Source organism: Penicillium diatomitis (assembly GCF_028827545.1).
Source record: "Penicillium diatomitis strain IBT 30728 chromosome Unknown utg000012l_segment0_segment0, whole genome shotgun sequence".
NCBI lineage: Eukaryota > Fungi > Ascomycota > Eurotiomycetes > Eurotiales > Aspergillaceae > Penicillium > Penicillium diatomitis.
The window spans coordinates 913,082-940,949 of NW_026623184.1; the positions used below are offsets into that span (position 1 = coordinate 913,082).

At 52.4% G+C, this 27,868-nt stretch overlaps 14 protein-coding genes across 14 annotated transcripts; 9 read left to right on the top strand and 5 right to left on the bottom strand.

Moving 5' to 3' along the window:
* Positions 1–1,034: 1,034 nt before the first annotated feature.
* Positions 1,035–2,496, top strand: N7539_008223 (putative alpha-1,6-mannosyltransferase subunit; the record flags this gene model as incomplete). The annotated part of the gene is made up of 2 exons (XM_056937823.1): positions 1,035–1,467; positions 1,550–2,496. The coding sequence occupies 2 exons, from the start codon at positions 1,035–1,037 to the stop codon at positions 2,494–2,496; spliced, it is 1,380 nt and encodes a 459-aa protein (XP_056786915.1).
* A 504-nt stretch (positions 2,497–3,000) lies between these two features.
* On the top strand, positions 3,001–3,273 carry N7539_008224 (uncharacterized protein; the record flags this gene model as incomplete). The annotated part of the gene is made up of 1 exon (XM_056937824.1): positions 3,001–3,273. One exon carries the CDS (start codon positions 3,001–3,003, stop codon positions 3,271–3,273), a length of 273 nt encoding a protein of 90 aa, XP_056786916.1.
* Positions 3,274–3,295: 22 nt separating this feature from the next.
* On the top strand, positions 3,296–3,711 carry N7539_008225 (putative NADH-ubiquinone oxidoreductase 12 kda subunit; the record flags this gene model as incomplete). Its single annotated transcript, XM_056937825.1, has 2 exons — positions 3,296–3,521; positions 3,617–3,711. The coding sequence occupies 2 exons, from the start codon at positions 3,296–3,298 to the stop codon at positions 3,709–3,711; spliced, it is 321 nt and encodes a 106-aa protein (XP_056786917.1).
* Positions 3,712–4,583: 872 nt separating this feature from the next.
* N7539_008226 (pH-signaling protein PalC) lies at positions 4,584–5,969 on the bottom strand (the record flags this gene model as incomplete). The annotated part of the gene is made up of 1 exon (XM_056937826.1): positions 4,584–5,969. One exon carries the CDS (start codon positions 5,967–5,969, stop codon positions 4,584–4,586), a length of 1,386 nt encoding a protein of 461 aa, XP_056786918.1.
* A 585-nt stretch (positions 5,970–6,554) lies between these two features.
* N7539_008227 (uncharacterized protein) lies at positions 6,555–7,839 on the bottom strand (the record flags this gene model as incomplete). Its single annotated transcript, XM_056937827.1, has 2 exons — positions 6,555–7,286; positions 7,384–7,839. The coding sequence occupies 2 exons, from the start codon at positions 7,837–7,839 to the stop codon at positions 6,555–6,557; spliced, it is 1,188 nt and encodes a 395-aa protein (XP_056786919.1).
* Positions 7,840–10,408: 2,569 nt separating this feature from the next.
* N7539_008228 (Bromodomain associated domain protein) lies at positions 10,409–11,059 on the bottom strand (the record flags this gene model as incomplete). The annotated part of the gene is made up of 1 exon (XM_056937828.1): positions 10,409–11,059. The coding sequence occupies one exon, from the start codon at positions 11,057–11,059 to the stop codon at positions 10,409–10,411; it is 651 nt and encodes a 216-aa protein (XP_056786920.1).
* Positions 11,060–11,947: 888 nt separating this feature from the next.
* N7539_008229 (transcription initiation factor TFIID subunit 7 family protein) lies at positions 11,948–13,339 on the top strand (the record flags this gene model as incomplete). The annotated part of the gene is made up of 1 exon (XM_056937829.1): positions 11,948–13,339. One exon carries the CDS (start codon positions 11,948–11,950, stop codon positions 13,337–13,339), a length of 1,392 nt encoding a protein of 463 aa, XP_056786921.1.
* A 360-nt stretch (positions 13,340–13,699) lies between these two features.
* Positions 13,700–14,287, top strand: N7539_008230 (uncharacterized protein; the record flags this gene model as incomplete). Its single annotated transcript, XM_056937830.1, has 1 exon — positions 13,700–14,287. One exon carries the CDS (start codon positions 13,700–13,702, stop codon positions 14,285–14,287), a length of 588 nt encoding a protein of 195 aa, XP_056786922.1.
* A 159-nt stretch (positions 14,288–14,446) lies between these two features.
* On the bottom strand, positions 14,447–15,499 carry N7539_008231 (alpha/beta fold hydrolase; the record flags this gene model as incomplete). Its single annotated transcript, XM_056937831.1, has 2 exons — positions 14,447–14,890; positions 14,960–15,499. 2 exons carry the CDS (start codon positions 15,497–15,499, stop codon positions 14,447–14,449), a joined length of 984 nt encoding a protein of 327 aa, XP_056786923.1.
* A 907-nt stretch (positions 15,500–16,406) lies between these two features.
* Positions 16,407–17,341, top strand: N7539_008232 (enoyl-CoA hydratase/isomerase family protein; the record flags this gene model as incomplete). Its single annotated transcript, XM_056937832.1, has 2 exons — positions 16,407–16,732; positions 16,840–17,341. 2 exons carry the CDS (start codon positions 16,407–16,409, stop codon positions 17,339–17,341), a joined length of 828 nt encoding a protein of 275 aa, XP_056786924.1.
* A 1,625-nt stretch (positions 17,342–18,966) lies between these two features.
* On the top strand, positions 18,967–19,371 carry N7539_008233 (uncharacterized protein; the record flags this gene model as incomplete). The annotated part of the gene is made up of 1 exon (XM_056937833.1): positions 18,967–19,371. One exon carries the CDS (start codon positions 18,967–18,969, stop codon positions 19,369–19,371), a length of 405 nt encoding a protein of 134 aa, XP_056786925.1.
* Positions 19,372–19,631: 260 nt separating this feature from the next.
* On the bottom strand, positions 19,632–20,696 carry N7539_008234 (uncharacterized protein; the record flags this gene model as incomplete). The annotated part of the gene is made up of 1 exon (XM_056937834.1): positions 19,632–20,696. The coding sequence occupies one exon, from the start codon at positions 20,694–20,696 to the stop codon at positions 19,632–19,634; it is 1,065 nt and encodes a 354-aa protein (XP_056786926.1).
* A 471-nt stretch (positions 20,697–21,167) lies between these two features.
* Positions 21,168–23,188, top strand: N7539_008235 (oxidative DNA demethylase; the record flags this gene model as incomplete). Its single annotated transcript, XM_056937835.1, has 2 exons — positions 21,168–21,331; positions 21,406–23,188. The coding sequence occupies 2 exons, from the start codon at positions 21,168–21,170 to the stop codon at positions 23,186–23,188; spliced, it is 1,947 nt and encodes a 648-aa protein (XP_056786927.1).
* A 2,081-nt stretch (positions 23,189–25,269) lies between these two features.
* On the top strand, positions 25,270–25,662 carry N7539_008236 (uncharacterized protein; the record flags this gene model as incomplete). Its single annotated transcript, XM_056937836.1, has 1 exon — positions 25,270–25,662. The coding sequence occupies one exon, from the start codon at positions 25,270–25,272 to the stop codon at positions 25,660–25,662; it is 393 nt and encodes a 130-aa protein (XP_056786928.1).
* Between the last annotated feature and the right edge of the window lie 2,206 nt (positions 25,663–27,868).

Below are 27,868 nucleotides of genomic sequence, written 5' to 3' on the forward strand. Positions count from 1 at the left end.
ATGTACCATGAATTGCATCATCGATCGAAATGTTACTTTCAAGTCACAGTAGCCTCTTCCTTTTGTCCCCTTGTGGAAGTACTCTTCCACAAGGGACATTGTCCGGATGCGGCGATCTGCCAACTTATGAGAAGACGGCCTAATACTGCGCATTAACTCGGTTGTCAAGTAATTCATCGATCAATGTCGCTGATGGATTGAATAAGGATCAACTCTGAGCTGGCTTGACCCCTTTGAGTCCTAATGTTATTAGTCTCTCTTTCGATTTGAAGCTTCAGCGTAGGGCGCGAGAGGGCAAGACGATACATAGCAAGGGTTGTGTCTCAGCCCGTAGACGTACTACATTTGAATGACAGCAAGTCTAGCGGCAATCGATGGCACTCCTTCGCTAGGCCCGTGAAACGATATTTTCCATCCTTATCTTTTGTGTTTTACCTGGAAATTCCGACTCGCAAGTCATACACGAGTTCCTTGAAAAATGGGTGGTTGTTGGCCGAGTCCAAAGTACAGTTGTACTCTTCTGTTTCCGGCATCATCAACGCAGGGAGGGCACCATCTCTACCGAACTTTTTGGCTCTGGCTAAGAAAGGACACGCCCCCTTGTAGACAGTCTAGTCCAGACTTCAGGCCGATCGGACCTCGGATGGTAGTCGAGGTGATCGCACGCAAGTTTGCAGCTTATCTTCATGTCGCATCTCCTAGTTTACTTGGGATCGTTCTTGATAGATCGGTGGTTGCTGCCTTTTCGCCTACTCTACATCCCTCTTGCTCTGTCACCTTAACTTTCTATCTCTCTCTCCCCCCCCCCCCCCTTCCTTTACAACTGCAGCCTAATCTTCGATAACTATACGCACGGCTTCGGTTCATGCAATCCATATATTCAGCGCACTTTCTCTCCAAACGTCTCCCGTCACATCAGGATCTGAATGCGCAGTGCACGGGATCACCGTGACAACGGACTCCCAAGGTAACGTCGATCGCGTCAACCACTGCCCCAAATTCCAACCCCACCGATCTTCAATTCCTCGGCACCAATGTCCCTGTCGCGATCACCCTCTCCCCATCGGGGTGGAGGGTGGTCTAGCCCAGGCTTGACTCCCGGCAGCGGCAGATCCTCTCCGCGTGGATTCTCGCCCATGACCAGAGGCGTCAAGAACGTCTCGTGGACGGCGGCTAAAGCAAAGAGCGACGAGCTGCACAAGTATCCTTCCTTCGACACGCGGAATGATGGGTTTTTCTTTAGACAAAAACGAAGAATATCTGCGCGTATGTCGAGCTTTCGCGGGACGACCGCTCGCCATGGGTACGTCGACAAGGACGACTATGGTCGCGGCGTTTTACACGGTGCTGGTGCGGGAAGTTGCACTGGGATGCTAGGGTGGTTTGGGAATCTCCTGCGGCGGGGAAAGATGAGGATTTTGTTTGTGGCTCTCATACTCTGGATGGGATATCTGCTGCTGTGGTCAAGTAAGTGACCTCGCTGGATAGGCTGCATGATGTATCGGGATTTCTGTCCTCGAAGAGGATACTAACAAGAGCTTCTTTCCAGCAATCGTCCAGCTGTATCGCCAATCACCACTTGGCGGAGGCTCCAAATTCGTAATCATCCTCGCTTCGAATGTCGAAGGCGGCGTCATGGAATGGAAAGGTGCGCGCGAATGGGCCGTGGAACGCAACAGCATTCGAAACAAGCGGGAATACGCTCGAAAATGGGGTTACAAGCTGGAGATTACCAACATGCTCGCGAAGAAACGCTACTCCCATGAATGGCGCGAAAGCTGGGAAAAAGTGGACGTGATCCGTGAAATTATGCGCAAGAATCCTCAAGCCGAGTGGTTCTGGTGGCTGGATCTCAACACCTGGATAATGGAATATGGCACTTCGTTACAGAGCCACATCTTTGACAACATCGACTCCCACGTGTATCGCGATATCAACGAGTACAATCCTCTGAATATCACCCATCCACCTCCGCATTTCTACCTCGACGACCTCGCACGAGCGCCGACGGGCGACGGCGATGAAAGCTCTCTTCATCTTCTCTTGAGCCAGGATTGTTCCGGGTTCAGCCTGGGCTCATTTTTCCTGCGTCGCTCTGTCTGGACCGAGCGATTACTTGACGCCTGGTGGGACCCGGTTATGTATGAGCAGATGCACTCTCAGTGGCCCCACAAGGAACAGAGCGCGCTCGAATACATCTATCAGAGTCAACCCTGGACGCGCAGTGGTGTAGGCTTCTTGCCCCAACGTCGGATCAACTCTTTCCCTTTGGGTGCTTGTGGCGACGACAATGACCCAGCTTTTCACTACCAGGAGGCTGATCGGGACTTCGTCGTCAACATGGCCAGTTGTATGTTAGGGCGTGATTGCTGGTCGGAGATATATACGTATCGTGCGATCAGCAACGATCTTAATCGCTCGCCGTGGGATGGGGTATCTGAGCAAATCCGCGGTATTCGAGCGAAGATCTTTGGAGCCCCGGATGAAGTGGATTGATCACTTTCTGGAGTGGCTCTATGCTTCTTTTTTTGTCTTCGTTGTTTTCGCCGTCACGGATTTGGCCAAGAACTGATCCCATAATGATACTCATAAACGGCTGCCTTTTTACCTTACATAATAGATCGCAGATGGACATGAAATCAATAATTTCATTACAAGAGCCGGTTTCACGTTAGGTTCCACGAGACACTTATAATATTAGACTAGTAGGTCCAGTATGAGTTACGATCGAGCGTTGAAGCTCCTGCAATCTGTGAAAGGATTGGCAATATTTGCGTTTGGAGTTGAATCACAGGCTCATAGCGGTATTTGCGCATTGAATCATAACTTCAACACTTGATGTTTATTCATCCTGGACGGGCCCGTTTGAACCACGCGACGAGTTTGGACACCCTCTTCCAAGTAAGGCCCAGGAATGCCATCTAAAAATCAATATATGTCCAGAGACGCGCTTTTCTGAGATTCACAGTAGATGTAACTAGTCGGCAACTGGTCAGCCCCATGCACGTGACCCAAGCCGAGAACAGCACTTCTGCTCGTCCCTCCACCCCTTTCACCGCCCACCCACACCAACCAATCACAACTCCCATGGAAACCATCACCAAACTGCCTCTCGTCGGCTTCAACATCCACCAGCCCGCAGCCTCAAGTCGGACGCCTCTTGACCTCCAATTTCCGCAACCACGAATCTCCACGCCAGGCCATCAACCTCCAGCGCCTTGTCTCGACCGTCCTGAGAACCAGGTCCCCATTCTCTCATCCCATCCGCCTTGAATTACCCAAAAACCCTCTCACAATGCCTACTCCCGAATCTGCCGCATTCCTCGCCAAGAAGCCCACCGTGGCTCCCACCTACGAGGGCGTCGACTTTGAAGATAACATTGCCCTCCACAATGCCCGCGATGCGATCATCCGTGAGCAATGGGTGCGCAGCATGATGGCCCGCTTGGTCGGCGAGGAATTGGGCAAGTGCTATGCGCGCGAGGGCGTGAATCACTTCGAGAAGTGTGGTGTGCTGCGAGGTGAGACAGACCTTCCTCTTGGAACATAATTGACTATTCGTTGCATGGAAATCTGGAAGAAGAGGCTAATGTGGATCGCTCCTGGGTGTGAACAGAGAAGTATTTCGAGTTGATCAAGGAGCGCAAGGTCAAGGGTTATCTTGGCCAGGAGAAGAACTACTTCTCTGGCGAATCGGGCAAGTCTGCTTAGACGGTTGATTGTGTGCACTGCTCACACTTCTTTTCGAGGGAGAAAGGTCGGGATCCTGTGTCGGATTCGCCGTTTCATTTTGTTTGTTGAGTTATGGGGCCGACTGATCTGCGTCTGTCTGTCTGATCGGATTGAGACCGTCTCTTTTAATGGGATGGTCTTGGGGCCTCTTGGCCGATTTTCCTCTTCCAATTGACCCAGCTGACCTACGTCGATAAGCGGATATGTTCTGGCGACAGGACTTCTCCAGGTTGCGGCTATTTTCTTGAAAGCTCTGTCAAAGCTACGAAGCTCGTTTCAATCCTATTATATAAAAAAAGGCTGAAGGTTGGGAAAAAGAGAAGATTGGTTTCTCTCTTCGTTGTATTGTACATATAAGATATCATTGCCTCGTCAATTTCATTATTTTTTCGTTCAAAGATACTTTTACACGGACTAATACAAGTTTATGTTGCGTAATGAGATTATCCTGCGTCTTAGGAGTCCAGCTCGATGATGAATGTCGAAGACGTCGTCACAGACATTCAAAATGCTCAAATTTCTTAGTTGCATCTCGATCATGCAGAAAAGTATCTTGCAGACAGCAGCAACGTCATCAATAATACACGTTTGACGCGGTCTGTCTGCGATCTGGATATGCACCAGGAGCGGCAGCTGGGCCAAGTTGCTCTTCTTCGCTATCATCCGGATCACTCCCAAATCGAGTAGTGAGGCTCTCATCTGGTGGCGCTCGCATACGCATCAGTTGGTCATCGTCCAATGGAGGGGGCGTAAAGGGTGCCGGAGGCGCGTGAACATCTCGGCCTGATGGGAGATTGGCGAGCAATGGTGCCGAGGGGGGGATTGCTTGGGTGTTGATCTGCCAGAGTCTATCAGTCATGCTCGCTCTTTCTTTCACCACAGACCGGATACATTAGACTTACTGTATCATTCTGCTTCATCCACTTGGTCTCCAACATGGTAATCACTCGACCTTCTTCATCACGGCCTGCGTCATCACCGGCGTCAACAATCCCTTTATCTCCGCGTCCCGTTCCGGCATCCTTGCCAATTTTCTTTTCTTCTCGTCGTTCGGTCCATTCCCGTTTCAGTCGAGAGAAGCCACTTTTTCCTGAAGAGCTTGAAATTTCACGTTGCTCCGTAGAGTGCGCATCCACGCCGGGTCGGAGTCCCAGGGCAGATCGAGCAGCACGCAACCAAGCAATAGCTTCACCCGTCTTGCCAGCCAACTCGGCATCAATGGCAAAAAATCGACAAGCACGCGCGCGAGCGACTCGGCCCAGGACACCCGCATATCGGACAGTCTCCTCATTCACTCTCTCGAGCTTTCTCGCGCCGGATCCCACAACACTCAGTCCTGCTGCAGCTTGTTCCGCATACTCCGCAGCGCGAACACACAATCTCGCAAAAAGCAGTGCTCGCACCTTTGGGATTTCCGGCGCCCGCACCATCCAGTCACGATCATTTGGGTTGCGCGATTGAATACACGCCGTGACGTAGGCATCATCTTTCAGGACAGCTAGAAGAGTGGCCTCAGAGAGAGCTAATGACGCTAGCGCCGATTGCGTGCCCGGGTCGATCTCCGGCGTTGAAATCACAGGCACTGACGCATACACCGTCGACGTAGCTAGAAGAGAATGCACCGAGCTTGCCTGGAGCAAGTTGCGCGTGGCGTTTTGAACAGCTGCCGTGCGCTGTTCTTGCGATTGGGTTTTCGGTGCGTAGAGTGACTCGAGCACTTCAGCGCGCGCAAGTCGACTCAGTACGTAGCCCAGCGTGGTCAAGGTGAAGGCGATCTCAAAGTCAATACCTAGACCGGCAGTACGGCCCCCATGGAGACGTTGTAGTTTATGATTGGTCTGGCCTGAAGGCGCGTGGATATGAAGACCTCCACCGGTGTTGGCGGAAAGCGTGGCTCTCCATGCGGACTGAACCTCTGCGTGAGAAACGACTTCGACTGCATCTCCGCCGGACTGATATGTCGGGGTTTCAAAGGACTCGACTTGCGCTGACTCCGCAGACAAGCCGTTGGAAATTGCGAATAGATACGGGATGTACTCATTCAAAGCGGCCGAAACAGCGGGAAGATGTGCATCTTGTCGCGCGCCGCGGGGTAGACGCTTATGGGCTTTAAGGGCAAGCCGGAGAGCATGACGGGCTGTGGATGCAGATTGGGGAAGCGAGGGATGTGTGGGTGAGCTGATGAATGTTTGAAAGGACAGAGGTGAGGTTGTTGGTAACGTGAATGCGAAGACCATGGTGAACTGCGGTTTTTTTTGGACCCTCCGAGCGCGGGGAGAGCTGCCGATGTGGAGGATGGGGAAGATTGCGGGAGAATGGAAGTTTAAAGCGGAATCTGATGTCACTGGCGGCCAAGACACGGCGGCGGACTTGGCAGATGGTTCACGTTCTAATCTCCGACATTGTTACTACTTGGAAAAAAAGTTCCAAACCATTCGATGTAAGGTGAGATTCTCGTTTCAACTTCTGTCTCTACCACGTTGTGCCCCTGCTCGGGTTGTAAATGGGTATGATAATAAAACTTTCGTTGTCAAACGAGCTTCATGCATGGAATATATTCTGCCCTTGCTTCAATATGTACAATTCTTGATCTCATGCCGACGACCGGCAAGCTCATTTCAACAAATAACCCTTCTGATTAGACGCCGCCCGCCCCGAGAACAGTATGAAACCCCTTCTAATCACGCCGGTAGAACCGCTTTCCTTGCCATTGAAGATAAACAGTTGGGAGGAAGCTGCAAGCCATCAAAAGCGCAGCGACAATGCCAGAACTGTTGGCAATGCCGACACTTTCAAACATCGATGTAAACCTGTGGAAAGAGTTAGCTCCGTTTCTGACCATAAGAGAAACAGATATCCTGCCCAGGACGAACATACCAGAAAGGTCCAATGAATCCCCATGTGGATCTCACAAAGTTGATGAAGACACCAACACTCCCGGCATCCTGAGGGTAGGTATCGACTGCGTATGTCGTCATCACTGTCGTGACGACTTGGTTTCCAAAGGCAGCGATACCAGTGCCGACAACGGGCTTGACATTCCACTGCCCTACAGTCGCCTGCTCCGTACACACCAAGAAGACAACCATCCCTGCGATCGTCAACAGGAAGCCGATATAACTCAGCCACAGTCGGTATTCAGGTTCAGGTTTGCGTCCTATTTTCCTAGCGCGAGCATTCATCCACATGTCTGACATGAAGCCGCCAAGCTGCTCGCCAAGGATAGTACCGATAATCAGGCCGAGGAACTGAAGGCCGAGTTGTTGGGCATTGAGTTCGAATTTCTGCTGAAGAAGCTGTGGCACCTCCACGGAATTCAAAACAGATGCGAAGAGAAAGACCATGGCGTAGGCGACGGTGGCCAGCAGAACTGGGATATTTGTGAAAAGTGTCAATGGATGGTAGAATTCTGACACCTTGATTGGAGTTGGGTCGATTCTCCCAAGAGACAGGTACTCGCGCTTGAAAGCCGATGACTCAGATTGTACGTCCACGCCAATGTACCGAGTCTCAGGGCCAAAGAAAAGGTATAAGATTGCTTGGACTCCGTTGGTCTGCGTGGGCCAGGGTCAGCTTTTGTACTGTATCATCTGTTCATGAACGTCCAGTACGACTTGTCGGCAGTCATTGTCAAAACCGGAGGGCACTTACGATAGCGAGGATCCAGTAGATCCAGCGATAGTCAACACGCTGAGCCACGAACCCAAAGATGAAGGGTCCAATTGGAACCCCTAGAGTGACCATGATAGTCCAGATACCCATATACCTCGCTCGCTCGTGACGGAAGAAAGTCTCTGTCACGACACCACTGCCAATCGCCGATGCCGGGGAAATGAAAAAGGCGACCAAAGCTCGACATGCCGCCATCGACGCATAGTCAGGGCTCTTAGCGCAACCGATGTTGCAAGCGCAGCTGAGGATCAAAGACAAAAGAAAGATCGGACGTCTCCCGAATCTGTGCGAGAGCGGCTTCCAGAGCAGAGGCGCACCACCAAGAATTGCAATTTGCAACGATGTGAGGTAGCTCACTCGTTGAATCGAGACTCCCAGGTCAAGGGCAATGTTTTCATATGCAGCGATGATAGCTGCAGCTGTGAATGTGCCCATACAGGCGTGAAAAGCAACAAGAGCGAGATTGGTCGTTTTCTACTCCCGCAACCCGAATTGTGAGCAGAATGGTCTTCCGTCGTAGCATTACAGCTAATTTGTTCCATCTACTCACCTTCCATAACGCCCAATTATACGGATCTGCTGGGTCCGTACTAGGAATTGGATCAAGATCGAGTGTTCCATGTCGTTGCATCAAATACGCCTTGTGTGAATCTGAGAGTGAGGCCGAAGGATGTGCCCCAATTGTCACCCCTTTTTCTTCAAAATAATCTGCAGAAGACTTGCCAGGAGTCTCCGCTGGGGATCGCGCGTCCGACGCCATGTTGGGTAATATGGCCGTGTAGCAAAAGAGCAATATATCGGATGGACAGCTTTGGGAATAAGTGAAGTATCTTGATGAGAATATTAATAAAGGAATCGAAGAGGCTGCCGATCCAATCCTTCTTACCCCCGCGTTCATACTAATGTTAGACGTGGGGCCAACGACCTCTGGGGTAGCGCTCTTCAAGCTTCGGCAATAATTGTCCAACGACTATTGCCGTGCATCGACATGGACACCGGTTGATACTCCATCAAATCACCAGGGCTCCATCCACACCCCGTCACTGTGAGCATGATTGCCCGACAATGCATGGTATGTGCTGCCCCAAGCGCTAAATGGAAGATCGTGGTCCCATAATTCCGCTTCCCCAGTTCTCAGTCGTGATTCGAAACGAGACTTTAACGTTTTGGGACGGGAGTTCTGTTGATTATTCCTTCCGAGTCCGACACAACATTATACCCCGAGCTCGTCCCAGTTCATAGGTAGATTAGCCGAGATAAAGCTGATTAGGGAGGCAATGAAGATATTCGATCCACTGCGGTTCCACGGGGCGCCTCGCTTCGACTGCACGACTGTTCAACTGCCGATGCATCGTCCCGAGATCCCGACCTTGGTGGTTGTAAAGGGCGGAGACTCGCGGCTCGCTCATACTTCGAACCCGAAGCACTGACATGGCCGGCCAAGTCGGGTGGCGCGGAACGACCTGGATTGGTAATACAGCATGTAGTGCGTGGATTGGGTTATGAGCCGGCCCCATCATGCACGTCGAAGTTCGCGTGAGCACTCATGCAGCCCGTTCGCAGTTTTGCTTGAATGTCAAATGTCTTGGGGGTTTCTTCTTGCGCTGTTCGTCTCGTAGGGAACGGCCGAGACCCGCAATAGGCTGGAACTTTGGGGGAATCAACTATTCGTACCATGATCCCGATTCCAGTGACCATGGCAGCGGTGCGCCGGGCACGGGGTGAAGCCTGGAGAATGGATCATGATGGGAAGGCTTTGCCATCTGGGGTTGACTCCACTCAAATTCCGTGTGTTTCAACTTCTCGTTCGTTGGCTTGTGGCAGGACCTCGACGGGGATCCACCTCATCCGTGTCAAAGCAGCGTTGGGACGGGGTATTGCCGATGAAGAGTTTGAAGAGTTTATAATTTGGACACTCGCGGTTCAAGACTCTGCCGCTGGTTTGTGCTTTTTGTGTTGCCAAGAGGACTGCAGTACATTCGGTGGTCTTCGTAAGATTAGTACTGGACCATGTGACCACTGACCACAAGTATGCGGAGCTGTGGTCTCCATTGACAAACACTAAAAAATTTGAAGAGAAACCGACGTGCGGAGAAAAGAAGGCCAAAGGTTTAAGGCACAATATTATTATTGATGCACTAGGACTAACTCGCCCCTTCTACTTATGTTCACGTGGTCCGGTTCTCCGCACGCTTGGGGGTTGTCGATCGATCGTAATGCGGCGCATGATGGCGAGTTGAGAAAGTGACACAGGAAAGGAGCTATGCGCCGAGGAAATGAATCTTCAATATCCACAATTAGACGACGAGCCAAGCATCATCCTAGGTGCCCAAACCATCGAACCTAGTCGTAAGTCCGGGGCTTTTGTGGGAAACTCGCACTGCCGCATAGTCCGAGCAATTCCCAGGTGCCTTCATGCAGCTCGGCATGATACGCCAGGTCCCCGTTCTCACAGCCCCAACGACATGCCCATCACAGCACTAGAGACTCGATCTGCGCCTCGAAATCGGTCGCGTGTGGTGCACAATCACGAAAATCTGGCAGTGGTAAAGCCCGACGAGTCCACGAAGAGCGTGAAGCTTGGGTCCGGCGGAAACGTCATCTCTGTAATCTGACATATGCCACATAAAGACGAGCTGCGCGGGAAATAAAAAAAAGATCTGCCGCGAAACATCAAGCATGCAAATGAGGAGAGAGAAACCTCAAATGGAGGCCATGGGGATTTCGAGTTGAACAGGTGAGGTTATGGATGTCGTTAAATGAGCAGACCTGGCCAAGGTTCCCCCAAGGAGCTCAGCTCGGCGTGTTTCAAGTGCATACTCCTCCGTCACGATCATTGCACCAAGGAAAGTCTCAGTCCTCGCGGTACCCTTGATGGCGGAGGCGCGCGCCGTCTCAATCCGAAGTCTGAAATTCAAGAGGGGTCGGGTGGTGAGGTAGTCCGATTGAAGCAGATAGGGTCAGGGGAGGGCGAACTCAAGGGAGAAAACGTTGCACTCGTGTCTCAACCTTCCATCCGATCGTCATCAGAGAGATGACTCGGTGCGCTACTGACACCGGAAGTCTCGCTGGTCACAGGGCTCAAAGGAACTCGCGAGCGAACCTGAGCACCCCATTCCCGGATACTCGGCAGACCTCCGTCGAGGACGATCGGGTGCTCTTCGCCATCCTTGCCCAAAACCGTTCCTGCATATCGCGACTCTTCTCCGGTCTTACTGTGCTTCTTTTTCAGCGATGTCAAATAATCCTCCTTTTCGATTGCATCCGGGTCAACCATATCGCCCTCACTAGGGACAAAGCCTGCAATGCGGCGAATTTCACGATGCGCAGGGCCTGTGATCCATCCGAGGAAAGCGTCCAGCCCGCGCATGTCTTCTTCCCCAGCCCAGTCCTCTTCCCATTCTCGCAGTTGTGGCCGGAGGGCGCCTGTGTCTAGCAGCGCTTGGTAGATATCCTCGAGGACGGGGACAGGATCTTCGGGATGAGCGTTGGCGGCGTGCGAAGCTGTCGCCGAGGCAAGTATCATGAGGTATTGGCCAGTGAGGTCGGACAGAGTTTCGAGGACTGATGGTCGTGTGGAATGAAATCCCTGGGCACGTAGAATTTGAATGATGGGGGGTCGTAGAAGCGCATTGTGGAGATTGTGGCCAGACATGGCGGCTGGACTGGCTGAACAAGTAGTGTGCTGTAAATGAGGAACGATTGAAGCCAGCCAAAGGAGAGAAGTTGTCGGTAATTGCGCGAGAGTCTGCAAAGTTTTAATGGGAGGAGAGATGAATGATCACAGCCGCATGTAGAGAGCGCGTGGAGCTGTTGGTTGTTGAGATTGTTGAAAAGCGAAGAATACGGTGCTGTGGGAGCGACGATTGCGATGTGAACTCGTGGAGAATGAGAACCTGTGTGGATGGTTATTGCTCGATTAGGTTAGCGCCTCAGCCCATCTTATCGATAACGGTCACACTATTTAGCGTGGCCAGTGTTACAGAGTTACAGACAAGCTGCAGACTTGTGGTGAGACACTGTATAGGCATAGCTGAGCAGTTCCGCACGATCGCTACGAATATTTGTTTCCTGAACAATTCTGCTGGGTCGAGAGCTTGACATGTACAATAAACGCCGAGAAGGCCTGCAGGAAGGCTCTATACTTCGCTACAACCCGTCAAGAACTCGTGGGTACACACAGGATCTGAAGCTTGGCATAAGTTCGATCTTTGCATCTTTTCTGAAGTCACTGGAGATAAAGTAATGATGAATAAGCACGAAGATCTTACAGAGCTGGCTATAGAGATCTATCAAATACATTTGCTTTTGATTGTTGATTAAAAGGATTGGAATGCCCTTTCTTATCGCGCCACTGATACCCTCGGCCCGTCTTATTTCCTATCCCGTCGACTTTGCGGAGGCCGGGCAGAGAGGTTCACCCTGTCGCGTCGTGGGACGCTCTCTTCGCAAATCAATCGAACTTTTAATCGCCGCTCACCCTCACGTCGCATCACCCACGCTACGCACAGAGTCGCATGTTCATGCTGACCAGAGAAGCATAATGTCTGAGTCCAAAGGTCCCACTTTGAAGCTCAAGTTCGGCAAGAAGCCTGCAACACCGCAGCCACCCCCAGAGCCTGCGCCCGCCGAACCATCGTCACAACCCAAGCTCACGCTGAAGATCGGTCGCAAGAACCAACCCCCACCCGATGGCTCTGAGGAGAAAGCAAAGAAGAAAAAAGCACCATCGAAAAAGCGTCCTGCCGACAATGCTACAGTACCAGAAACCGCAGCAGCGCCGCCGGGCCCCAAGCGACTTAAACTGAACACTTCCAAGCTGAAGTCGATCCGCATCAAAAACAAAGGCCATGTACCTAACCGACCAGTCGGCGTTGGCTATGACTCTGAAGCTTCAGATACGGAAATTGACCCTGCAATCGAGGAGCAGTTCATTTTACGGATGCTGCCGGGCGAAGATTGCGAATATCTACGAAAAGCCATTGAGGAGAGAAAATTTGACAAATCCGAGTTTTCATTCAAACCGCTCACTCGTGAAGGACGACGCGCGATTCTGAAGATTCGAAACAAACAATATGCTTGTTGTCTTGTCGACCTTCCCTGCATCATCGAGGGTATGAAGAGCTGGGACCGACGAGGCTGGTACAAGTCGGCGGATATTTGTCAGATGCTGCTGGTACTTGGGACAGTATCAAACGATCAGGAAGCTCTGGAATATCCTTTACCGCCTGAGGTCGAGGCTTCTGACCCGAAGACGCTACAATACCCTCACGGTTTGGCACCGCCCCTGCGCTGGGTTCGCAAGCGGCGTTTTCGCGACCGAGTCAGCTCACGTACAATCGAGCAAGTGGAGAAATCCGTCGAGGACTTGATTGCACAGGATGAGCAGTCTCTCTTTCCCCCTCGGTTCGATCTGGTGGATAGTGCATCCTTGAACCGTGCCGAAGGCTTTGTACAGGAGGATTACGAGGAGGACTATGATGAGGAGCAAGATGCTGAGGGCGAGATTGACGAGATGCTGGATGACTTTGAGGACGACCTGGCGGCAGAGATGGAAGCTGCACTGGCAGCCGGGGACGATGACGCCGCAGCTGCGGTTACAGAGGCAGTCCAGGCCGCGACCGCATCAACACCAGCTGCACCCACGGACCGCGGAGGTGATTCTTCGGGCGATGAGAATGATGTCTCCGACGAGGACGATGATATCCCCGAAGATGACCTTGACGAGGAACAGCTGGAGCAACAACGCCAGCTTCAGCAGCACCGAGAAGAGATTGCTGAACTTGAAGCCCTCATCCAGACCGAGACTGCCAATTGGCAGACAGTGCAAAACCACATTTTACGCAACAAAATGGGTCGCCGAATCCAAGAGCTCAAGAAAGATTTGGAGTTGAAGAAGGTGTCTGTTGGCTTGCCGGGCGAGAATGACGTCTGATATGCTGAACCCAGAGCCCAAGTCTGAACATGATTTTCAATCTGTCCAAGCAACGCAATCCCTGCGCTGGCGCATTGATTGTTTTTTTTCAATACCGATGATACTCATTTTCAGAGCGTACGAGAGGAGCCACTTGTGGTCTTATCTTTTCAAATCCATTGACGTCTCTGAAGAAAGCCTGCTGTAGCGCGTGACGTCATACACTGAGCGGAGCACATCAATGTACTTCTCGACTCAACAACTACCACGTCCTCTTCCAGCACTCTCATAGCAGATTCAGTATACTGTAAGAGTGAGCGCCACAGAACATCAAGTTGAATTGTTCGCCCTGTCAAAATTTCACACCTCTTCATCTTCAACATGGAGACTCGAAACCAAGCCAACCAACCCCCTCAACCTTCGAAAGAAGCGGCTTATGCCCAAGCTTCCAACCCCGTCCCACAGACACCCTCTGAGCAACGTGCGCCCGCCCAGTCTCGTCAATACGGCGATCCCACCGCTTCTATCACCCGCGGACCTAGCTCCCAGCCCTCCAGCGATGAAGCCCGCAACCGCCTAGAAGCTGAGCGCCAAAAACACCGCGACGAAATGGAACGATCTCAGGAAGTCGACACTGAATACGGCATTGAGCAACAACCAGCGGAAGGGTACATCGCAGACACGGTTGCACGCAAGGGGATGGGAATGCAGCGTGCACAGGCAGGTGCTCATGCGGGGCCCGTCGGCAATGCACGAGGACCGGGTCATCCTGGGTTCGGCGAGGAGAGGGATTTGGCTGCAAATATGGATGAGAAGAGGGCTGATCATGATCGTGTCTTGGCTGAGAGAGTTGAGAGTAGCCCGGGGAGTGATGTTGCTGAGAGAGAAGGTGTGAGGGATCGTAAGATGCAGCAGAATGAGGAAGTCGAGAGGGCGCTCAAGGAGAGTTCTGGAACCCCTGTTGTCTAGTTGAGGTGCTTTTTCTCTTGGATGATCTCTGGCATGAAGCCCACAGATCAACGGCTCGCTGCATTGAAAGGACTCGGAGCTGGGCTTTATGAGAATATACGAATTACAGGATCGCCATATGAACCTGATCATTCCTCTCACATGGGCACAGCTAGACAATCAGAACGATTCCCAGAATTCTTGAAGCGCACTATTGACTTCATCTCTTGCCTCTAGCTGTAACCAGTGACCGTTAGCTCCCATGTTCTTCGCAGAGAATAAGGCCGCTTCCTCGCAGGCTGTTGCGTCCATGGCTGTGTTCTCTCTCTCGCTCTGCGCGGGAGCCAACATCAAAACCGGCACCGACAGCTTTGCTGAGAGCTCAGAGGCTTTCTCATCCTCGACGTTAAGATTGTTGACTAAAGCGTGGTACCACTTTAAAGCTGAGCCGTAATTCCCGTGCATTATTTGACAGTGAATCTCCCTTTCGTCGCCTGTCATATACGGAGCTTTAGGTCCTCGACTGTCGGCCAAGAGCCAGGCCTCGAGAGCACCCAGGGGACCGAAATGGTCATTCCACAAAGACACATCTGCGGGGTACAAAATATCGATGAACGAGTCGACCTGCGAGTGTCAAGATTTGGGAAAAAGTCTTCCTTCTCAGGCACGGAGGTCACACGGGCGCGAACATACGTGCTGATTGATAATGTCTCCTGCATCATCCCTGACAAAAAACTTCAGATAGCCAAATTGCTCTTGGCCGTGGACACTCTTCGTCATTGCATTAATGGCATCCAGATCAAAATGTTCGCCGGGTTTGCTGTAGGGCACCGATATAAAAGTACATGACAGTAGCCGTTCGGGATGGTAATTTGCCAGTCGTGAAAGCAACAAACTACCGGTATCATGTGCAACACCGTGGACTTTATTCAGATGCTCATGATCGAGGATCTCGATAATCTCCGCTGTCATCAATTTGGCCTTGTACTTTTCCGGGGCATCGGGCTTGCTGGTTCCACCGTATCCTAGAAGATCGGGTGCAATGATGCCGTATCCGCTGGATTGGAAGTGAGTGATTTGATGTCTCCAGTCGTAGGATGAGGAGGGAAACCCATGTAAGAAGAGGATGGTTGGTTTGATTTGTGAGGGGGCTTGAATGTGAATATAGTTGTAGTGGTGGCCGGTCGAAAGATCCAGGCTCTTGGCATGCTGTGGAAATGCGATGAATGCCATCTTAGACTGAGACTATGTCGCAATGTTGTCACTGAATAGGAATTAGACGAAGAAAATTGGGCATCACAAGCTCCAATAGTCAAGAGTCACGGACATCCGTAGACGCTGGCAGCTGGAGACCGGTGATTTATACGTAGGGCTCGGCGCAGCTTGAGCAGGGGTGTAGAACTGTAGATGTCCTCGCCGGGGACTTTTTCGGAGACTTTTCGCCCAACCCATGCAATGCTGCAGGAGGCCTGGTAGACATGCCAGGGACCGAAAGACCTCTTGCCTATAGTTCTAGCAACTGTCTTCATCGCAAGGAACATCCACCTGCTCAGAGTTTGTAATTTTTTTTTTTGCAAAAGAGCTACACCAAGGATAGATAAAGGGTCAACGAATCTGAAGTACAGCCCGGAGCACATGATATAGTAGATCAAGGAGGAGCATCAACAGTACAAGTTTACAAGACGAAGTGTATGAACTATAGAAACACTCAGGTGGAGCGTATCCAATATCATGACAAGGAGCCGATTGCAAGAGCGACTCATATTGCTGAATCTGGGTTGGCACGTAGTTCCCATCTGCATTGAAGGACGTAAACTTCCGCATGCTGCCCTGCGTCAGCTGGCCAACTTTGCAGCTCTGGAACTTCGTCAATACTGTCCATTCTATTTCAAGGCTAGCGTCATGGAAGGCCTTGTGGAGGACATCCAACGTGGTCTCGCCCGCCGGAGACTCGTCCCACACGAGCTCCTCTGAAGCAGTCTGACCGGCATGTGATGACGAGCCGAGGTCGAGAACAAGGAGGTGTCTCCAGCCGAACTAGCGCCGAGAGGCTCCTCCATAGTAACACATGATTAATCCGACAGGCACTCGACAGATCGTGCACTGAACGTGAATCCACACGTCTAGACAACGTCTCATCATGACCACTCTTTTCACCATTCCGATCACTTCCACCGGCGGCACGATCGTGTGCACCAACCCAACTGCGAAACATGGAGCCGAGACCAAAGAAAACATCTACCTGTTGACCTTTACATCACCCAAGGACAACCGGTTGACTCCGACGTTTATCGATGCCTTTATTCTCGCCTTGGACATCATTGAGCACCGCTATCCCAAGGGCGTGGTCGTGACGACGAGCGGTATCCCTAAATTCTACAGCAATGGACTCGATTTGGAGCTGGTGATGATCACGGAAGGCTTCCTCGAAAAATGGTTGTGGCGGCTATTCCGCAAGCTTCTCACGTAAGGCGCCCGACACACGTCAATGAGCACGGGACGAAAGCGAAGGGGATGGAGAAAGAATATCACAGATCCGGTGCACAAAACAGCAGACTAATGTCGATTTGAAGGTACCCCATGCCTACGATATGTCTCTTGAACGGACACGCGTTTGCCGGTGGCTTCATGCTAGCCATGTACCACGACTACCGCATCCAGAACCCCAACAAGGGCTTCCTCTGCGTCAACGAGTTGGAATTCGGAGTCCCACTCCAAACACCCATGATGTCCATTTTCCGCGAGAAGCTGACGCCCACGACATTCCGAAATGTGGTTCTCGAAGCTCACCGATTCGGTGGACACGAGTCCTTGAAGGCCGGCATTGTCGATGCGGTGGGTGGGTTGGAGGAGGTTGTTTCCCTGGTCCGGGATCGCAAGCTTCTGAATAAAGCAGAGACGGGGATCTACGGGACTATGAAAGAAGAAATGTATGCTCGGGTTCTGGATGGACTGGATGATCATAAGGGTAATCTGGTCTGGCGTGAGAAGGTGGAGGTGCGGAATGCGGCGCTGAGGGAAGAGGGATTGAAACGAGTTGCGATCTGGGAAAAGTCCCCTATATCGAAGCTGTGAGAAAGGGAAGCTCACAATTATCGCAGAGGAAAGCACTTGTGCCGATGTATTTTATTAGAAGGTACTGACTCTGTCTAATATCCCAATCATTCAGCAAGTGTAAAGCAATCTGTCAACTCCCGAGAGCAAAACATCGACCGGTGGACGAAGCAATTCGTTGCGCTGTCTCGAGGCAGCGATCTCGTCGACGAGACCATTCAAACCTGCCAAAGGGCACCGAATGCTTTGCACCACGGAGCAGACCCACCTACAAGGCCGTGAATCGTACAAATCGGTCCACTCGGAACGTCACACCTGTTGACAAGGAACTAGACGGCAGTAATCGCTGGACTCAATTGCTAGCCTGGGAATCTCCAGTTCACAAGCGAACTTTTGATCTCAATTTGGGACTCTTAAGGTGAATCGTTCCGTGTGAAGGCTGACAAGTAAACCTCGATCACAGGGAGAGTCGTGTACTTCAACACGGTAGTATGATTGCATGCGATTCATTAGTCTCAACTTGATACTACCTTACCCACCCAGAAATCTCATCCTTCACGTAAACGTCTCTCGCCTAGGGAGAAGTCATAACATGAACGTCAGAGATGACATCTTCAGGTCTCTGACCGCGAGCATATCGGGTACAACCCGTTCCATGTTGGCCCATCGGGCGTGGATTCTCCACGCGACTGTGCAACCTCGGAGAGTCGGCGCTGACTTTCGGCCTCGATGGTTCAGAGAATGTGTCAATGGTATAGAGACTGACACATGCATGACGCGAAGTCGGAACAGTAACATTGGATTCTGAGGGATACTATACTATACGTTGGCTTGGGTGTACGAACGTGCTCTCATACATACCGTCAACATTCGTCGGCCGAAGGACAGGATTAGACACTACATGTTCAATTGCCGAGCTGCGGTTTCAAGGAAGACAAGCATATGGGCATCACTGCTACGGTAGCTGAGACAGCTCATAGACATTTGATATCCTGTTATGTACCCAGATACCGAGCCCGTGAATGACTTGCGGGGGGCTTCTGGGATTAGGACAGCAACATGACGGAGTGCGCTGGGCCTGGCCACGACATCCTCGATTTGCAGGCCAGAATAAGACGGCGTGAGTGTGAGCTGTACAGCATAGCTCCGAATGTTGTCGGAAGAGATAACAGGCATAGCCCGGTAATGCTTTGTAGTCGCAAATTAGGCAGTTCTTCCTTCCAAACAATTTGGATTGCTTCGCAGTCCAAGTCATCTATAAATACACCTTCCTCTTCTTTCCTGACGTTGTTATGGACGCGGCACAAGTCTAACTCGATACGACAGCCATATACAGTTGTTCTATAACATCCAGCTGGTCAAATACATCAGGTATCTATGAATGCATTCCTTGTCTGACTCAGGGCTGTCTTGAATAATATCGACTTAGCTCACACTCGAACGTACCATCCAGAAGAAAAAATGCGTTTTCAGCTTCTTCTCGCCATCCTGGGCTTGACAGGGCTTGCTGTTACTGCTCCAATTGCTGGTAAAGACGGTACGTGATACCTCCTGATCATGTTGAAAGTGGAACTTCCTGAATATCGGATGGTTCTTCTGACAAGTCTGCATCCTAGTGACTGATGGCATAGACGGGGACATCGGCCATGATAAAGGGGGCGGAGGTGGAGGTGGCTTTGGTGGTGGCTTTGGTGGTGGCGGCGGAGGAGGTATTGGAGGAGGATACGGCGAAGGTGGAGGTGCCGGCGGAGGGTTCGGTGGAGGTGTCGGAGGGGGTGAGGGAGGCGGCGCCGGAGAAGGTGGTGGTGCAGGAGCAGGAGCAGGTGGTGGTGCAGGTGGTGGTGCAGGTGGTGGTGCAGGTGGTGGTGCAGGTGGTGGTGCAGGTGGTGGTGCAGGAGCAGGAGCAGGTGGTGGTGCAGGAGCAGGAGCAGGTGGTGGTGCAGGTGGTGGTGCAGGAGCAGGAGCAGGAGAAGGAGGCGGCGGCGGTGGTGGTGAAGGTGGTGGCATGGGCAGCCACTGCGCAAAATGAAGAACCAGAAGAGCGGTCATGAAGGACCAAAAGAAGGGCAAAGGCGAATGTCTTGGTGGACACTGAGGTGACCTTGGTAAAAGTAATGGAAGAAGTTGTGGTTCAAGCAAATCAATGTCACCCGACAGAATCGAGGGGATTCCTGAGCACATCGCAAGCCATCGCCAATGATACCAAAGCCAATGGTCACACGAATGTACCTGATTGAGGCACACGTCGCGTTTAAGTAGGCGTCATATCGTAGAATAAGCGGGTCGTCTCGGTCGTAGCTCTCTTGAGTAACTATTTCTTGCTCTTGCTTGCGCGAGCTGGCCGCACTGGTGGTGAGTCTAATTGATCGACAAGCGGTCGATAAGGTGATGCCAGCAGATACTCCGGTGCAGGCTGCTGTCGAGGCTCCCCGGGAGTTGGTCGACGCAGCTGCTCCTCATGCATGCGTTCCAGTGGTTCGCCAACAATCTGATATTTGGCCCAATTGATCGGGGGCATTCGAACGATATTTTGCGGTTGTGGTATGCGACCAAAGCGAGACCCTGATCCGTTTTTCTCTTGAGATTCCTCGAAGCCTTCAGGTTGTTCGTTCTCCTCGTCCGTGTCCATCGCGTCGTCCTCGGAGAACTGAATGACCGTCCCGCGGTCTTCAGTGCGCAAACGCCCTCCAGCCAACTCTCGCGCAAATGCCTCTGGGTCCGCCGCAGCGGCTTCTTTCAAGCGATCCAGGCTGCGAATGTCCCGTAAGGTCTGTTGCTTCTGCATCTGCAGAATCGAGATCGCCGATCGCAACGCGATGGCATCTGGATTCTCACTCTCGGATATAGGCACCGGTGGCGGCTCAGATTTAAAGACCGCCGGCGCTCCTGGAGGCCGCGATGGTACATGGTTAGACGGTCGATTCGGAGGAGTGTGTGAAGTTGGAGAGGGCGATAGAGGGGGTGGAACGATAGTCGCGTTGGCTGCGGCCACCGTATTCAAGTGCGCAAAGACTGGGGTCACCGGTGAATACGGTGGGCGTGGTGGTGTACCAGGGCGATCGACAGGTGTGGATGGGACGGTCGCATCTCTTGAAGGATCCATGGCGATAGGCTTTCGGAAGCTCCAGAACTGTTGATGCGCCGCACGGCTCAAGGCAGGGTGGACGTGGGGACCGGCGCCGGGACGGTGTGTAAGTGATCGGCTGAGATTGAAGGCGCTCTCTCCCACTCCGACTTGGACTGAGTGACGACACCGGGAGGCAGTGGAGACGGTCGGGCCAGACGAGAGATCAGGTGCGGGCCCAGCCTTGTCCAGCGGGGAGAGATTGCACTTTTGAGAGTCCTTCGGTTCCTGACGAGATACGATTTTCGACATCGGCGAGTCCCGTGAGTCCCTCCTCGGTTTTGTTCCAATGCTTGACAAGGTCAAAATTTAGAACTCCAACATGCCGACTCTCTTGCGTAGTGACGTGAGACTTCGGCCTCAATGGAAGACTGGAGGGAGGCGCACGGCAGGCCTCTGGTGTGCCACGGCACTGTGAAGCTTCAAGCCAGGACTCGCTCCAATACGTGGCGGATCAACCACACTTGGAAAGCTGACTCGAAGAGTTGCTTCCATATCGCGTGGATCTTGTGTGCATCCATTACCCTCAAAAGTCTCATCCACTCGTGAGACCCCAAAGCTGAATTGCGTCACTCGTGAGATTCTGCCGGTGATACGACAACCCCGGATCCTGTGGCCCACATGCTCGGGCGGCGAGGCTGGAATGAGTTCCGCACCGCCTCTGAAATTTTTGTGATCAGGCCATCTCCAACTCAGCGTTCGAACGCTTCAATTCAGCCCAACATGAAGCGCACAACAGATCAACGGCCTTCTCTTGATGGCAATGGCATGCGCGAGACCAAAAAGCGGGCTCTGTCCAGCGAAGAGGCTGTCGCACGCTTTAGCGACGGTCTGTTCGATCCGGTCAAGCTGAAGAACTATACCGATGCATACGCAAAGTCTTCACCGTACGAGCTACCCTTTTGGCCATGGCTCTCTGGGGACCTATGAGGTGCATGCTAACACTTATACCGACATAAAGATACCTGCACGGCGTCATATGTCCGCTGATTGAGCCATCTCTGCTCCGCTCTGTTCGCGACGAGGTGCAAGAGCATCTGTCCTTCACCGAGAAGGAGACGGACATCTACAAGATTTTCCAGTCCGGAGACTTGGCCAACTTAGACGGCCTCGATGATTCCTCCCTTTCCAAGCTTCCCTCCCTCCTCAAGCTTCGCGATGCCATGTACTCGGCTCGCTTCCGCGAGTACCTCTCCTCCGTCACCGGGTCCGGCAAACTGAGCGGCAAGAAGACAGACATGGCCATCAACATCTACACAGAGGGCTGTCATCTTTTGTGCCATGACGATGTCATCGGTAGTCGTCGGGTCAGTTACATCCTCTATTTGACCGATCCAGACACTCCATGGCAGAAGGAATGGGGTGGTGCGCTGCGCCTCTATCCGACCACGACCAAGAAGGATGCTCAAGGCGCGGATGTGAAAGTCCCCAGCCCTGATTTCAGTCTCTCAATCCCTCCCGCCTTCAATCAGCTCAGCTTCTTTACTGTCCAGCCCGGCGAGAGCTTCCATGATGTGGAAGAAGTTTACCACCACCGCGAAGGCGAGGACAAGTCGAAGAAGCGCGTGCGCATGGCCATCAGTGGTTGGTTCCATATTCCCCAAGAAGGGGAGGATGGCTACGAAGAAGGACTTGAAGAGAAGCTTGCCGAACGCAGCAGTCTGGCCCAGCTACAGGGCCGCGCTGACATCTACGATCTGCCTCAACCCAAGCCCGTCTCTTGGGAGGCCCCGGAAGTCTCTGGCAAAGGAAAGGGGAAGATGGAGGAGGAAGAAGAGGGTAATGAGTTCACCGAGAGCGACCTGGAGTTCCTCGTGCAGTACTTGGCCCCGTCCTACCTGACCCCCGACATTGCCGAGGAGATGTCCGAGGCTTTTGGCAACGAGTCCTCGCTCAGCTTGGAGCGCTTCCTCAACGAGAAATTTGCCTCCCGCGTGAGCGCCTATATCGAAGACCAAGAACGCAAGGGCCTGCCCGCGTCGTCCGAGGAGATCCAAGCCGCGACCGAGTGGACAGTGGCCGCGCCCCCCCATAAGCACCGTTATCTCTATCAGCAACCGACGGATGACGACACCAGCAACCCCGTCAAGGAACTGCTGAATGTCCTCTTCCCCTCGCAGTCCTTCCGAAAGTGGCTTGCCCTGATCACAGGCGTGGACCATCTCAAGACGCACAACTTCCTTGCCCGTCGTTTCCGTCGTGGCGCCGACTATACCTTGGCGAGCGGCTATGATGGAGAGGAGCCCCGCCTGGAATTCACTCTCTCCCTGACCCCCACCACAGGATGGGAGAAGGAAGGTGAAGAGGAGGAAGAGGATAGCGGAGCCGAGGACGACGGCGAGGAGAAAGCCGCGAAGACGACGTCCAAGGCGCCCCAGAAGGGCGCCGCTCAGGAAACCGCAGACCACCCTTCCGTCGGTGGATATGAAATCTACATGGCCGGAGACGAGGATGAGGACGAAGAAGAGGACGAGGCGAACGCAGACCAAGTCCTCCGACCCAAGAAGACCAAGGCTGACCCTGCGATTTACCGCTCTGCCGGTGCTGACGAAGACGATGGAATCCTCTTCAGCAGTCAGGCGGGGTGGAACCGTCTCAGCATTGTGCTTCGTGATAGCGGCACCTTGAAGTTTGTCAAGTATGTCAGTGCCAATGCCAAGGGTGATCGATGGGACATCACAGGTGACATTGACGTGGAGTTTGACGAGGATGAGGATGAGGACGAGAATGAAGATGACAACTAATGGAAGCCCATGGGTGGTCGTGATCTCCGTATAGTATCTACGAGAACAGACGAGCAAGCATGTTCAAATTCTCTGTCGCCTGTCGCATTCTCCCACCCATCACTCGCAGATATTCGGTAGTGATCTCAGTCAAGATCGTTGAACAAAATCACCAGCAGCAAGCACCATGACTTGCTCTCGGGCACAGCCAAATCGACGTTTCCTTACACCCACTAGGTTCACGAGTCTGCATTTGTACAATGAATATATCCAGCCTGGACTAAATCTATAGCATTCAACCACACAGCACTATGATGAAGAAGTATCAGCCCATCTGTACGGTTTGCGTCTCCCTCCTTCCAATAGGTCTCACCATCGAGGAATCTACCGCATACCTAAGATCAATAGAATCTGCAATAAATATCCTAGAAGCAACGGACGGACATTTCTTCTGTACGCAATGGAAAGTCGTATCGCCACGAACCCTCATCATCTCCACCTCCTGTACGAATCGTTTCAACCCTTCCCCCCCCCCCCCCTGCCACACAGTACTATAAGTTCCTTCCTCACGTTCACGTACGTCTGTACTCTCGTCGACCATGTTTTCTTCTTTCTCCCTCCACTTACCGTGGACATGTGCCTCGACGCACGCGATCCCCTCGCCAAAGGGACAAACAAATCATGGACCAAAAGGTCCTGAGGGGCGAAGGGGGCGGAACTTTGAAAACCACTCGTGATTTCCTTATAATCTATCTATTCCACCTCCCGCTCGCACCTCCGACACCCATGCATGACCACCACCAGAATCCGATCACGGCGAGTCGATCGGCAGGATCCGTGGCGTAATGAGGACAAGCCAGATCCACCCTCCACGTCTCCTGGATCAGCACGCCTCGGGCTGTCCTGCAGTGCTCAGCGCTGCCTCTGGTACTGCGGAACTTTGCTGGTGCTGGATGTTCTCGAGCGTCGAGACCCACCGGCTGAACCGAGGGCAATGGGGATGCCTCCTAGTTGTTACCTTCGCACCCAGGGATACAGAGGATCAGGCAGGCCCACGCGATATGGGATCCATTGGAAGACACGAGGGGAAGGGGATATTTGAAGTCAATGCGGTGTGTGGACGAGCTTTTGTGCCCGTGGAACTCACTATTCAGAGTGTCTCTTGTCACTCTCCAGTGTACAGTGCTAGATACTGCGGTCGTGGTTGATCCCTCCGACCCGCCTCTCTTGGTAGGGGGTCATGTCGACGATGGACCATTGCGACGGCGTATCATTGAGTCCAGCGGTATTGCATCACCCTTTGACTTTCAAGGATAGCACAGCAGCTGGAGATCGATGGAGGAAAGACAGTTTGCGGGTGATCGACGGGAGGCGGGGTGGAGTCAGTCAAGTGGAGTGGAGTGGAGTGGAATTGGGAAGTGAGGGAGACGTGGAAATATCCTTTCTTCGTAGCCTGGGGCGATATCACGAATATCTCGTCTCCGTCTCTGTTCATGTGTGGTTTTCACAGCTCCGGCTTATCCCTCGTTCCCCTCTCTCCCTCTCTCACATGACCAATTCTCTTTTGACGGAGAGCTGCCTCCCTTTCCTTATCGGGAAGAATCAACTCAGCGAAGGCTTTACAGCCAAAGAGTCTGGAAATCAATTCCATCCTCATTCACCGAAGGGGAAACTCGAGTACAGAGTACTGAGATGCCGGTACCATATACGGTGCTGTATACCGGTATCGTGAGTACAGAAGGGGAGTACCACTGCTGAGTACCGTCCACATCATGGGTCGATCATATATGAATGTGCAGTTGTGCACTGGCCTACGAGAGACTGCAGGCTGTATAACTCCAGGCCCATGGGCAGTAAGGGAAAGCATGACGGAGATCTTTTGCGGGCTGAGCGGATTCGTCAGTAGGTACACACTGCACAGTGTCTTCTATCTACGGTCTGCTACTGTCTACTGTACGAGTGGAGCTGGACGATCATTTGTGGTACCGCCCCGTGCACAGTGCTTACCCGGAATTCGAGTGAGACGCTGTTGAGTCCTGCAGGTCGCAAGGTAAAGCGGCTGATCTTTCTCGATCACTGATCGAGTCGTATGGGGGTGAGAAATGCCCTTGTGGAAGGGACGATCGCATGCTCAAGACGATCCTGCCAGAAATGATGCGATGGTAAATGTGCTGGAGAAAAGGTACGACGCAGAGTCGTATCCGAAATTCCGATCTATGCGGAATGCCATGCCCCGTCCACCTGAAGCTCGAGCTTACAGTACTTCGAACTTGGGATCCCTGATGACAGCCCGTTTCCAATTCTCCACCGTGGGTGGCAAGAGAGTGAGGATCCCTGAGGAATGGAAGACTGCTACCGTGTCGGTGAGGAATTGCTCGAGAAGGGGACATCATGAGCTGCTATTGGGACCGGCCGATGCTGTCGTCCGGATATTTGGTGTACGCGTGTCGGTCATGTGGCGACTGGCGAGTGACCTGTCTACACTCGAGCTGTAGTACCTCCACTCTTCAGACCCTGACAGCACGTACAGTCCGCCAGAATTCCATGGCTGTGGAGCTGGCGCCACCAACAGAATGGTGGTGGTGATGGCGGTGCCCATTCTTCTCCAGGACTGAGTGAACACAGGGCGGTTGAGCCATGTGGCAAGATTCAAATCGGATGGACATATGAGCGGCGGCCGGAAGAGCAGAGTCGGTCGAATGATGGACCCCCCGTCTAGGAGTGTCCACATGGTTTGAGTAGCTCATACCTATGGGTCACGACAAGTCATGAATGTCCATATGCCGCCCGTCTCTGGTAGGAGAAAGGAGAGAAATCCCTCCCCGTACTGTACCTGACCATGGATTCGTCTTCGATACGCGCTGACGTGCAAGAGCGAACCATGCTTGATGTTATTGTCCTGTAGCAACTCGTCTTGATGACTGGAATGGAAACTCCTCTCAAATGTTCAGAGCATCGGTGGAAACGGGTGAAACCTCCAGTGTACCTTGGTAGTCGAGAGGGAAGGGGAAGGCCCATATCACTGTAATGATTTGATGAGAATATCCCCTTGTCAAATTTGTACCTTCCAACCCCCCGATGAATTGCAGTCGCTCTTCAAGCTCGATCCCAGATGGCCAAGGGGATTTGTTGTCAATCCCAAAAGTCCACCCCACAGGGCATTGGATAGATCCAACGAGCGTGGCGTCGATGGAGACGTCTGATACATCTGTTCCGCAAGCGCTTGGCAGTTGGCACGCACTCAGGCTTGCTCCTCGTAGACACAACAATAACCTTCGTACCTGCGTTGCCAGGTAAACGTGCCAATTCAGATTCAAAAAACAACAACAACTTTACACTGGTCTGGAAGTGTTATCAAGTTTTGATTGCGACCGAGGGGCGCAGCAGGCGGAGCATGCGTATGACTCGGGGGAATTACCTGCACCCACAAGTCGATGTGTCGATGTGTCGATGTGTCGATGCTTGTAGCCTTCCTCGATCGTTACGTGGGATCGACGACCGGGCCAGTCGCCCGCGACGCACTTGACCAGTAAAGCGGGTGAATGCATATGGACGTCTCATCTGGTCGGATCTAGGATTTTCGTCCGTGGCCTGACCTTGGTCCGGTCAGTCCAGGTCTAGATTCACGGTGGACAACCTGGAAGTTTTGCTGGACACACAAAGCAAGCACCTTTGGATCATGTATTGACGGGGAGAATACCGACCTAATCTTCCTTGTCAAAGCTGTTCGGTTGGTTCCCGGTAAACATTCGAAATGGAACAGGCCCAGCCCGTCGTGTGTGGTCCTTGCAACGATTTGGCTTCCGGGATCTACCTCCACGAGTCGCGAAAGTGGGTTCCCACCTGAGGACTCGTGCTCATCACGCTTTGCGCTAAGGATGTTAGCTGACTGCTTCATACTATCTCACTAGGCAGCTAAATAGTAGGAGTGAGGATATGCCACCAGCAGCCCGGAATTGTCCACTCCTCTGCTACTGCCTCGTGATGAGGGGACCAGAACACCCGCGGGGGAGGGATGCAAAATGCATCTTATTCCGGTCGTGAATCCTAGGTAATAAGGTTGGCGCCCTTGGTCTCTCCCCCGAAGGATCCTTGAACTGGGACAGAAGCTGCCATTGTCCGATTCCCGAGTTGGACAAACGGAGGATAAACTCAAGACATGGGAGGGGACGACTCATGACCCTTTTTTTTTTTTTCTTCTCCTACCATGCATCTCCCGTTCCAGAGATTGATGGCATACGAGGACCGACACAGGAATGATAATGTTTGTACGAGAATCAATGCACGTAGCCATGGATCTGATGTAGGTCCATGCCTATATGGTCCAAGCTACATAAGCAAGCTATCCATATGCATATATCAATACACGTGAAGCCCGCCACGCTAGGATTTGTAGGCTAGTCTCCTCAGAGATGTGTCATGGAGGCTTAGACGAAAGAATCAACCGATGCGTCTTATCTGACTCCAGACATGAAGACTCCATGCCAGGAGGATGATTTTGGGCTCTGAAGTACCTGCAGGTTGAATTTGAGGATCCAGCTTTAGATAGCGACCGTTGGAAAAGGTCAAAGAGTCATGTGGTGCCACTTTGCACGGGGGTGCAGAGTCGACTTGGCGGAGAGTCATGACTCGTCAAGCTTATCAATGCCTTGCGAAGGACCGCAGCCGAGACACACCTGAATCACGATCGATTTCAGCCAT